At 37.0% G+C, this 12,642-nt stretch overlaps 1 protein-coding gene across 10 annotated transcripts in view; it reads left to right on the top strand.

Annotated features, from left to right (window-relative positions):
• Positions 1-12,642, top strand: part of LOC121296815 (serine/threonine-protein kinase DCLK2-like) — a 109,025-nt gene that overhangs the window by 7,183 nt on the left and 89,200 nt on the right. For all 10 annotated transcript variants that reach the window (XR_005947109.1, XM_041222696.1, XM_041222686.1 and 7 more), the window contains exon 2: positions 10,320-10,654. Coding sequence is in view for 9 of the 10 variants with exons in the window: in XM_041222696.1 (XP_041078630.1) it covers positions 10,320-10,654 (335 nt within the window). In the remaining variant the exon portion in view is untranslated. The remainder of the gene's footprint in view (positions 1-10,319; positions 10,655-12,642) is intronic.

The raw sequence follows: 12,642 nt of genomic DNA, 5'->3' as shown, positions 1-12,642 counted from the left end.
CAGAGACTGTATGCGCACAAACTGCAGTCACCAGCCCTTTCTGGCAGAATCATACATATACTAGCTCATCTTCTATGACAGCGCTATCCGTTGAACCATCTGACATCACTGACAGGAGCTTTGCACCTTTTATTTTCTCTTGCAGCTGCCTTCTTTCTACCTCAGCAGTGTAGTGCATACATACTCTTGCTTGTTTGTCATTCCTAGATTTAGCCCGGTCTGTTCATCAACCCTATATTAAAAAAAAGCTATTTTTTGATTCACACTTTGACTGAGGATCTGATAAGCATAACTTACTATGTTTTTTCAAGCTTTAAAATAAGTCAGTTCAAGATACAATTGATTCCAGTAAATAGAAAATTCATCTTAAATACCAAATAAGAGTTTACATGCAAAATATAAGAATATTATTATTATTATTATTATTATTATTATTATTATTATTATTACAGAAAATATTGGATGTGCTATACTATATTTAAAAATAAATCTTGTAGCAGCATAATAATAATAATAATAATTTTGGACCTGGGGCATTTCGTAATATACAATGTGTTTAAAACAGCAGTCTCTGTATTAAAATTAAAATTTCACCGGTTACACTTTCAGTGAGATTAAAATACTTACAAGTTGATTGCATTTGTTCAGAAGTTGATAACCATGCGTTCTTTTTCATCTGATCTTTATAATCAGCTCTATCGACTGCATATACGCAGGGATAAACACAGAGCAGATTCGACAAACAACCGGTCATCCATTTTGGCGTTGTAATAACCATAGCGACGAGGTCAAAGATCAGTTTGATTGCCAGAGCAGGGTGATTGCCAGTAGAAAGTTTAAACTGCACGGCTTCACGACAGCGATGATCGCAGGTTGCCTTGCTCTTAAACGACAGTCGAGCGATGGGAATATAAACCGGCCTTAAAACTTTGAATGCCTTGAACACTTTTTAATTAAAAAAATATTAGAAACAAAACAATAAGTATTTCAGCAGTGCAAGTTGTTCAAATTAATATTAGGGAGACCATAGATGCATATTTAAAAGTAAAAGCATAATATTTTTGAAATGTACAATTAACTCAATACATTCAATAAATACAATAATGCTTTCACTGTACAACCCAAAAATTAAATGTTGTGGAGACCCCTATTATACTTCATTCAGTAGAAATAAATACATTAATTAATACAATTACTAGTTTATCTAACAATGACACATCTGAGTCATTAATTGGTTCGACACACTGAAAAATTGGGACGTTACAGTTTGCACAGCATGAGATTGTCAGTAGCCTAATATATTAATTCATAAATCTGATCACTATTTTCTGCAGTTACCCAAAAAACAGTGATTCAGATTCTTGCTAAACTTTGTTATTTTTTTTGTTATAAAATATAATAAAATAGAATGAGTGTAAATTATAGATTGGAAAGGTTCTAACAGAAAGTGTGGTCATATAGAATGATTGATTTCCATTACATGAGAGTAGATGTTACAAGTTCTTGCTGATTTGAACTCTCGCCAAGATAAGCACCAACTAAGACGTAGCTTTACAGTAAACTAATGTGATCCATCTGCATCTCCATCCATTTGCATTTCTTTCCATCTGATGATGTAGATATCCTTCTGCCTGGTGTTGATGGCTGAAGTGTAATGCTGGCTCCACGGATCAGCTTATTTTGCCTCCCCAGCGCATCAGCACGCACAACAGCTGCGATGCTTGCTCTGAGGATCAACCACAGTGCGGTCTCCCCAGTGCATCAGCATGACAACTGTCCAGATTGAGCTAAGTAGGGTACATCTCTGTACATCTGTACATCTTCAAGTGGACACCTTTCGTCCTCAGTGTTTCGTCGACTAGCCCACAACACCTCAAGAGGGCTTGATCGTGATTCTGGCATCCCAGCATCAACCCCCTCCGTCCTCCACTCAACTCAGCCCAGCTCCGTACATCAGCATTGCTTTCTTTCTATTGTGCTTGAGATCCCCATCCAGAATCTTTCCGTCTCAACCACATCCAGTTGCTGCTCCTTTCTGCAGCTACAGATAATTCTTCACTGTGCGACGCAACTGTTGGCCACTGAACTCGATGTCTCTGAGAAACCGGGTTGTAGAGTGTGCCACAAATCCTCGACAACCCACCTCCACTTGGTTAAACCCAGACTCTACATCCCGCTGTTCCGCTTCAACAGCTATTTGAGCATACCAAAGTTTCTCCCTCTCATACGCCTCATCCACAGCATTCTCCCATGGCACTGTTAACTCGACCAGATGAACAAGGCTTGCTGATCCAGACCAAAAGACAATGTGTAGTCGAATGTTAGTGGTGGCAATCTCAAGTGGAAAAATAAGCCGTTAATCAACATCTGCCAGCATTTTCGAGTCTCTAGCAGCTTCCGGTTTTCCTGGGCGAGGCTTGGTTTTAACACCTTATCTTGGTGGTTGCTCTCCTGGACAGAGGAATATTTGTCTTTTTTGTTTTAATGCTTTGATGGAACTTGTGGCAACTTATTGGTCAGGTTACATTTGTCTTCCAATGCAAAGGCCAAACGTTGCAGCACCTGGTCATAGCGCCAAGTAAACTGTCCTTGGCTAAGACCCACCTTACATCCTGTCAAAATGTGCCTTAATATTGCAGGTGATGAACACAAAGGACATGAGGGATCCTCACCCACCCAGAGGTTTAGGTTCTGTGGTGATGGTCATATGTTGATCTGATGAGGAAACTGATTCTGATCTGTACCGTTGTCCATAGGTCTTGCCAGCCGATCTTGCATTCTTTCACACTCTTCCATCTCATCAATTCTCCCTGCTTGCCCTGGGAAACGGCCTTTATACACCTCATCCTCTTCTCCTGCTTTGCACCTCATTGGTTAATTTGCCCAATAACCGATTAGTGCAGGCTACTGTTGTAGTCATGGTTGGCATGTCACCCATGTATGCTCGAATTGGTAGTAGTCGCATTCCAGAAGCCAAGCGCTCTCCTCCCATTGCCCATTTTGATGCCCTAATAATTACTTCCATTGAAATGGTAAAAGCTGTTGGAGAAATGGTACATCCTGCTATTATTCCAACTTCTAGGCATTGCCATGTAGTGCTGAATTCTGAAGTTGAGAAACTAAATTGCAAATCTCCAAAGTAGGCTTTCACTAGAATACTGTACCTAAAAAGGTTTGTAAATAGATGTGTGTAAGCCATACAAATATATATTGCAATAATACAAGAAAACCGTAGAGTTGTTAGTCTTAATTTGGTAGATCTGTAGAACAAATATGATTACACTTGCATACAATGCAGTATTTATTTATTTTTTTAATTCATTTTTTTTGCTGCTTTTTTTCCCTCTCTACTACCTCGTCTCTTCCTATCTTGCTTTCTAAATCTCCTGAAGATCACAACTTTTGGGCTCACTATCTTGGTTGGTAAATAGAAGACTAACAGCATGCAATGCAGTGTATTTTTTTGCCATTCTAAAAATAAAAAAATAAACGTAATTCAAGACATAAATAGACAGCACTGCCAGGGTGATCTTATTTTCATCAGCAAAAATAATTCAGCATTTTCATGAACTTTTTCTGAACTGTTTTTTGCTGTTCTGTGGTAGCATTTTTATTTATAAAAAGTAATCATGGAGAGAAAGGCAGTACGGCCCAAGATATCTTTGAGGGTGTTTGTTTCAAACCTGTAAGTTTCCCATGGCAATCTGACAAACTGCCTGCTGTGCCCTTCACACAGAGACACTGAAAACTTGCTAAGTTCTTTTCTTGATTGGTTATCCAGCAAAATATTTCCCACACATATTTTAATATTTGATTTTATTGCAAATCAATCAGAAAAAATGTAAACATTACTTCAGTTCATTTAGCAGTAAGCATTTTTTTTAGCAGTAAGCATTTACAAGTTCTCATTAACAGTGATTTACATCTAAAAAGAATAACACATGATAATACTATCTTATTAACATATACTGTTTATAAAAATCATTTTAGATTTAATTATGTAAATATGAGAAACTAACCTAAATTCTTAAAATGATAGAGAGATGCTGACGAACTGTATGGAAAATTATTTCACAGTGCAAGCACTGCAACATCACTTTCATTGTGTATAAGAGGTATTTCAAAACTTAAATACCTCTTATACACAATGAAATATAAGTCGTCAAACTAAGGTAACATTGTTATTCTCCTTCCTTTTCCATTTCTTACTGTTTAGTTTAAGAGTGTGTAGCGACTTTTCAAACAGAAAAGTTTAATAACTGGACATCTACCAATCATGTGATTCCACATGTAGGTCAATGTCAAAATAAACTAGGGATCGCAAGCAGTTTGATATCCACAACATTTATAACATAATAGTAAAAAAATATATATATTTCTATCTCATGGTCTGAGCTTGCAACATGATGTCCTTGAAGAGTACACAGCCTTAGCCCGCTGCGCCACTGGGCAGTTGTTGAAATGCGTTAATTTTTTAAGCTTGCATCCATGCCTGACCAGCTTTCACGGAAAACCTGAAGGTTCTACTTGATTCTAGAAATGCTCTTTTTCCTGTATGAAAATATCCAGTTTCCTCGTTTTAATTAAAAATAAAGGAATACTTTATTAGGTATAAATAAATTATTTAAAAAATGCATAGAGGAATAAATATATTTAGAAATAAATATTTTTGAATAAATGTGCAAGTTAATGTTTATATTATAAATGTATAAATAAATTAATAAATAGCAAGCCAGAAAAATGTCATTAATTGATTTGGCTAATGCTTTTATCCAGAGCAATTGACATTTGTATACCTATATACAAAAAAGTTGTTATACAATGAGACATTAGTGTTTTTTCACTTGTAGCATATGTGGAGTAGTGGTTAGAGCACTGTGCTCTTGACTGGAAGATCACAAGTTCCATCTCAGGAAGGGGACACACTGCTGCTTTACCTAGATCGGTCCAGTAAAAAACCCAACTGTATAAATGAGTAATTGTATGTAAAAAAAAAAAAAAAAAAAAAAAAAAAAAAACATATCACAGTTGTAAGTTGGCCTGGATAAAGGTGTCTGCTAAGAAGTAAAATAATAATTTTCAGGCCTGGTTGGTACTTGGATGGGAGAAAGCCTGACAGTACCAGGTACTTCAGACTTTTCTTTTGAGTTTTACTCAGTGGTGTAGTCGAGGGTATACTTTGAATTTTGGCAATATATCATTTACCCACTTCTCATATAAGGGATACAGAGTTTACTCAATTCTTAAAGACAGTATATTTTAATGGCGAGCGTCTGTGTTGTGTTCAGAGAATGTGAGTGGAGCGAAGCCGAGACAATTCCGCTCACTGCTCATAATAATATCCTCTGCTCATTCTTTGCTCCGCTCGGCTCTTTTTCTTTGCGCTCCACTCCCCCGCTCCAGACAAAATGGTATTATATATATATATATATATATATATATATATATATATATATATATATATATATATATATATATATAATAAGTAAATAAACTAGCTGTTTTTCTCCCATCGTGTTGCCGATTGCAGATGAAAAGATGTAAAGACCAGCAAAGAAAAATGCCAACATAAAGTGCTGAGAGAAGTGATCTAATTTAATTTGAAGATGCTTTATCATTATTATTGTTACTATTGAAAAAAGACATACATTTCAAACTTTGCATATGATTCGTATCAAATTAGCTTTATACAGGCCTTATTTGTATCCGAATATCTCATAGGGTGCTCAAAGCAACCCACGAACACATACGAGTGAGTCATTGGGGCTGACGGACCACCCTGTACTACTGTACTAATTGGAAAGGTGCTTGGGCCCAACATTCACACAATTGTTGCTTCTAACTTGGCTTCTTTTTTTGATCGCTGCACTTTACACTGAAATGCTCTTTGTATAACTTCAAGGTGATTGTGACCATTCCCTTATTAGCTCAAACGTCACATCTGCAACAAAAAAAAAAAAAAGGCTCCAACACTCCAGCCCTGGATCTGCAATGCCTGCCCCATCAACTGTCCCTTCCCATACACTTACCATGCATTCTCATTATCCCTTGCCGTTATTGGTCTTGCTCATTATCTTCATTGTTGGAAATATTGCTTCATACTCTTTCATGTGTTCTTGTATGTATGGGCTAAATGTCTGTCCATGTATGCTCTAATCTACCTGTGCCTTATCCTTCATGTTCTCCCTGTGTCTTCCCAAAGAATACTTGTCTGCTCCTGTGATGTCTGTCCCATTCCCTGTCTGTCTTTCTCTCTAGTAGTGCAAGGATAACCAAGAACGCTTCAGTCTGTGTTGAGCACTTCCCTTGGAACATGTGTATTAGTATCTTTATTCTGGTTAAATGTGCTGATAAGGGAATGAGCATTTCAGTGTAAAGTGGAGCGATCAAAAAAAGAAGCCAAGTTAGAAGCAACAATTGTGTGAATGTTGGGCCTCAGCACCTTTCCAATTGTGCCTATTTGCTTGATGCTTGACAGGGTTGCCCCAATTGCTTCTCCTAACCTGGGCTTTTGTGTTTGATGTCACCACTTTAAACGGCTGTTGTGTTTTTCTAACTTGTTTGCTTGTTTTCTTTTTTGTTTTTTTTTACATTGACAATTGTTATAGATTACAAAATACATCAATCGAAAGCAGAAGTTGTGGTGCTTATTGTGGTGACATCATTTTTTCAAGTTTCTTGTTGTTTTAGCCATCAGCTTCTGTTTATTAAAGGTGCAGCGGTCTGTCGCAAATTCACAGAGCAGGTGGCATTCAAAGTGTTAAGTGTACAAAAACGTAGTGTGAAATTTACCTACCAAAGACCAAATTAACCCATGTTTGGCAGGTGTTAATTTCAAACCCTGATATTCAATCCATTATTCCTCAGGCGATTAAGACAGTGTTTGTTTGTATTATTCCAAACTGCAATAAATAGGAATGACAATTTTGCAAGCCACATTCTCTGTATTTAAACTCGGAAAGACTTTACAGCACCCATAAACTACATCTTCTGGCATCTGGTTCAGGGTTTCAATTACACTATGTACTATAACAGCCTTAAACGCTATTCAACATCTGCAGCAGCTGTAATGAACCAGTGGGAGTCCAGATTCCTCTTCCTCTGCAAACAATTAAGATGATTATTTGTTTTCTTGAATACTGTGAAGCAGTCATACCAGTGCAGCACCCTTCATTCAGTTACATCTATTGCTTATCCCTGAATTTCCTCTGATTCCTTTGCGACAGCTTACATGCAGATAGTATTACATTGTGGTATTCCGAAAGGGAATTTGTGTCATTAAAGCAGGCTCTGTTGAATCATTATTGCTCTATTACTGTAATGTACTTCATTCTCGGATGCTGCGGGAACACAAGAAATCCCACATGCATTAGTGTTTCTGTAAGTTGAATCAGCAGCAAACACCCACACAGTACTGTAAATCTGCAAAAATGCCATTAATGGAATTCACTCAAACAAGCTAATTATCTATCTTTCTCTTATTCAGCCACACTTGCTGGACTGCATCAAATAACGTTGGCAGCTGCACACTATTTGAAATTTGTAATGCTTTTATCAGTCAGTGTAGAGAGAGTTGAAACAAGAGCCTCATTCCCATGTGCATTTACAGCAAACTAGGTTTTCAGATTATCGTTTCCCCAATGGCATTATTCAGACCTGCATATTGAACATATAGCCTAAATGCTGTGACTCCCTGGGAGGGCACCAAAATAATTTGTACAAATAGGAAATTTGTGTTAAATGAATTCATTTTATAAGAAGTAATTTACAATAAACGACTGCTCGATTTGGCTGGGACCTTGTAACAAAATTCTTACTACAGCTGTCCCCTGTTGTACCGCCCCCCTTTATAATGCCACCCTTGCATACTGCCAGCTGTTCTCTCTGAACAGATGCCACCAATATAAAAACAGTGCTATTTGTACCCGTTATATCACCACCCCGCCATCAGCCACCCGCCACTCGCCACCTTCGTAAGCCAAGCAAACATAAATATAAGCATTGTAGTTTCCCTCATTACAGCGCCAGCGAAATAATCCTGGCCGATTAAATCAACAGTTATGCAGTTAACCTTTGACTCGCTTTCCTAATTCGTTGTTATCTGAATTTTCATACCAATGTCATCAACACTCCCGCTCCCAAAGCAAAACGGAAAGTACAACATGGAGAGTCTACCCTACATTTAACACCACAGCAAAAGAAACAAATCTACATGTGTGCATCTGAAAATAAGAAAGCAAGTCAGCAAGACATTGCAAATGTTTAAGCGGTGCATATGCTGTTAATCGAAGGACAATTGGAGACATTGTAATGGATAAAAACAAATGGCTTACCTTGATGGAACGGGTCGATTTGCTTAACCTGAAAAAGGCTTGACACAGTCTAAAATAAGTGACTTTTATAAACCACAGTAAATGTTAAAAAAAAAAAAGTAGTACGTACATTAAGAGGTTTGTTTACGTGCAGGTTTTGCCCAAATGAATTTGCCTGTACATATTCAACATTTTTTTTTTTTTTTTTTTTAACTGCATAAAAAAGAATGCTGTTAGCTTAAATTGCTTTGTGAAATAAACAGGTGGCATCGCTCAATGGGGGATAGTATTCAGCAGGTGTACAGTCTTGCCACAAACAGCAAAGTTAAAATGACCACAAAAAAAAGTATCCTTTTTTTTTGTTTTTATGAAATTGTTTGGGTGATTTGGTAAATGAGTGTTTATTTTTAATTATTATTTTTTTCAAGTATGATCTGCTCCTCAAAAGTAACCGTGTATCATATAGATGGGCCAAGATGACAAAATGTCACTACTGTTGTGTTAAGAACTAGTACTGTAGTTTTTAAAAAATATATTTTTGTATTGGCCTGGAGATACTGTTGTATAACTAAAAAAATAAAACATTTGAATGTATTGCAAACATAGAAGGTTGTGTGTGTGTGATTTATTTAATTTTTTTCTTTTTTTTTTTTGTTGACCCTCACTATAATTCCACCCTCGCTTATTGCTCGTTTTTGCCACATGGCCCTTACCTGGAGGTATAAAGAGGGTGGACTGTACAAGGAAACCCCCGTTCGTTTTAACAAAAGACTATTCCTAAAATCACAGCAAGCATCAGAAAAATGTAAGTTTTTGTCTACACATGTTTAACAAAGGATAGCTAAATAAAATAAACCAAAAAAAAAAATTATAATAATAATTATGAATTAAACATGTTCACATTTTTTTTGGTGACTTTAAAATAGTAATTGTGTTTTGAATTTAAAAAAAAAAAAGTAACATGTTTGTTGAAATTAGCTTGGTGGAAAATGGTACTGCATACAGTAATACTATGTCTAAAGAAAGGAATGAATTTAAAATAATTGTCCAGACAGATAAGGCATGTCTTCCTGAAAAATACCTTGAATGTGCAACCCATGCCCACTTTGGGTTCTGCTTGAGCATGGAAGAGATTGCATTTTCACATAGCTGAGAATTAACACAGCTTGGTCTTGCAATGCAAATGGGTATTCGAAATGTAGTGTACCATTTATTCTTTTGAGTTTGCAGGACCAGGCAAACAGAAACGAAATGTAGGCCCAGTGAAATATCACTGAACTCCAGTTCAATTCCTGATCTATTTTTGCTCATTGTACAAGGTGATAACGATTCTGAATTCTAAGCTATAGCATGTTTTGTTCTTTTCTCCTCTCTCTTCTGTGGGTTTTTGTAACTAATTATATTTTAGTGTTATGGTACATTATCAACTGTGAAGGAGCAACCCTGAAATGGTTTAAAATGTTGTGATGGTGTATAATACTATTTACTACATGTAATATTACAGTACTCGCACAGAAGCCTGCATGCATTATTTTACCAAAGAACACAAATCATTAGCCACGATTTCGAACACTTTAACGCTATTGTAGGTGAGGCAACAGTGAGGTAATGGGACCGGCAAACACTCCAATCCTAGTCACACAATTCAGAATTAGGGTGTTTTGACTCCATGTCTCCGTCACTTAACATTTGAACAGAGCTCAGCATTTTTATCATCCATATTCTGGCAATGAGGATATAGTTGATGAAACCAGTCTGATAGTCAATCCATGTGTCAGACATGCATATCTTTACATGTAGTGTATTAAGGTCAATCTATTTTTTCATGATGGCCAACATAGTGTATCTAACTGGTTTATCAGTTCTCACTAAAATATTGCAGTCATTTTATAATTAATAAGTTGAGCACTGTAGGCACTTGCATTCGTTTTTGTCAATAATTTCGGTAGGAATTGTTTGCAATCCTAATTACTCACGGGATACTGTTTTATTTATCTCTCCTTGTAGGGGAAAGCTACGTTTGCGCCTCCAACGAGCCGTACCGCAAAGTAGACTACATGAAGAACGTGAACCCCAACTGGTCTGTAAACGTCAAGGGCAGTGGAGCACGCTCCCTCTCCTCGCTGGGCTTGCTGAAGAGTGATATGCGGGAGAGCAAAGACTTCATCAAACCCAAGCTGGTGACAGTGATTCGGGGTGGGGTCAAGCCGCGGAAAGCCGTGAGGATTCTTCTGAACAAAAAAACCGCCCACACCTTTGATCAGGTCCTGACAGACATCACTGATGCCATCAAGCTGGATTCTGGGGTGGTGAAGAGGCTGTTCACTCTAGATGGGAAGCAGGTAAGGGTGCAAAGTTGAAGCCTATTTTCAAATTAGAGAGGGACATTCAGCTTCAATTGTAGAACTGTACTAGTAAGTGTTGGCCAGTTATGGCTTTTAAAAAGTAGGTGAACATTATTTAACGAAACTAAGATTTTTACAGACTTTTTTTAATATTACCATTGTGATATTGTACTGTTATCATGTTCTAATAATCAAAAACAGCTTTTCCCGTTCCTGCTAAACAAATTCTTAAAACTTTACAGCCCACAGCGTGTGCTGTATTGTTCTCATTTCTCCCCTTGAATTTCTGCTTTTAACTGTTGCACTTTTACACACATCAAAGGAAGCCCAAGGGCTGCACATTAGACAACAACAAAATCCTGAAGGAAAAGTTATAACTATACCATTATAATAAAGCCAGTGTATTAAACTGAAGAAACCTGAGCAAAGTTATTATCATAATCAGAAATGATAGCCTGTAGCCAGGTTCAGTTGTTACAGTCCATATTTGCACTTCTGATACAGCAGCACACTGATTCTGATACAGTGCCAGAGTATTGAAATTGATCACTTGTGAGAATTGTTTTATTGTGGTGCCCCTGAAAATTGCCATTTAGAAGACAATTTGGTAAGACGACCCCTAATCTTGAAGCTTTCTCTGCATGCACAGTTTTATTTGTGTGTGTGCTGTAGATAAGTGTTTTTCATATAACAGCTCATGTTACAGTTTAAGGTGCATTTCTGTGGTGATTTTAAGTGTGTTGTGTTGTTTCTTTCTGATATTTGTTGGACCCGAGTTTCTTCCATTTGTGTATGTTAACTTCAAGGTTACACACATTTAACTTGTTAAAGAAGATTTAAATTATTGTTGAAGTGTGTTTTAAAATAATTTCATAACAGCTGGTCTAACATTTTGAAGGTCACTACTGTTTTGTTATGACAACTTAACAAATAACTTAGTTGGCTAGATGAATACTGTGCAGTAGATTATACTGAAATAAAACTAGACAGTCTTTAATAAGGCTTTCAAACCGAAGGTAAAAAAGAAGCCAGAATAATGCATCTGCAAGCAGATTTTTTATTTTTTTTTAGGGCTATATACTGTATCCAGTTGGGGTAACTAGCAATTTAAGTAGTGCGTTATTGTAATAATAATACTTTAGTCAGTACTGGGGGACAGCCACCTGGATATCCTGCAGGATTTTGGATGCCTGAAGCCAGAAGTTCAGCTCAAGGGGGTTAGCAGGCAGTACCCAGTGCTCATGGAAGCCTTGGAGGCCATGACAGAGGTCATGGATTGGATCTATGAGGCGCAGGAGGCGAAGTAGTCGAGGTTGGCCCGGAGCTGGACTGGGACACAGACATGGACTTGGAAGTCCGAACGCCCCGTGCCCTGTTCGTCACCACCACCTGGAGGACCTTTGCTGCTGACCCCTGGGGATTTGTTGTTGCCACCAGCGGCATTTTCACTGCCCGGAATTTCTGTTGCTGAAACCCTGTGCCTGGATATTATTTATTTCTTAGCAGATGCCGTTATCCAGGACGTCTTACAATTGTTACAAAACAGTACAAAGTATTGCATTATAAAATTAGTCCCCACGGAAATCAGTGATAAATTTTCCTAAAATCTGCAACGAGAAGTGTTTTTTGCAAAATTCTGCGGCAGTGACTTTTTAATGAAAAAGTGTTAATGAGTATAAATAAATAGGAAAAATGAAGTCACAGTTAGTTATTCATTTTTTTTATTAAATCACATTACTAAAATCTGAAGAAAAAAAAAAAAAAAACCCAGAACAAACATGTTTGCCATATTTTATTGAGGTCCAAAGAAGAAAAAAAAACAAAAAAAAAACACATATAATAAAGCAAAGAACACATACAATAAAGCAACAATAAAAAAATAGAAATAAAAAAACTCTTACAGCACTGACTACTGGGTGCCATTTTTTTAAATATACATAAAAGAACAATTCTTAAAAAATAAATATAGTTATGGCCAATAGATA

This window comes from Polyodon spathula, chromosome 2 (assembly GCF_017654505.1).
Source record: "Polyodon spathula isolate WHYD16114869_AA chromosome 2, ASM1765450v1, whole genome shotgun sequence".
NCBI classification, from domain to species: domain Eukaryota; kingdom Metazoa; phylum Chordata; class Actinopteri; order Acipenseriformes; family Polyodontidae; genus Polyodon; species Polyodon spathula.
This window is presented reverse-complemented; position numbering and strand designations above follow the sequence as displayed.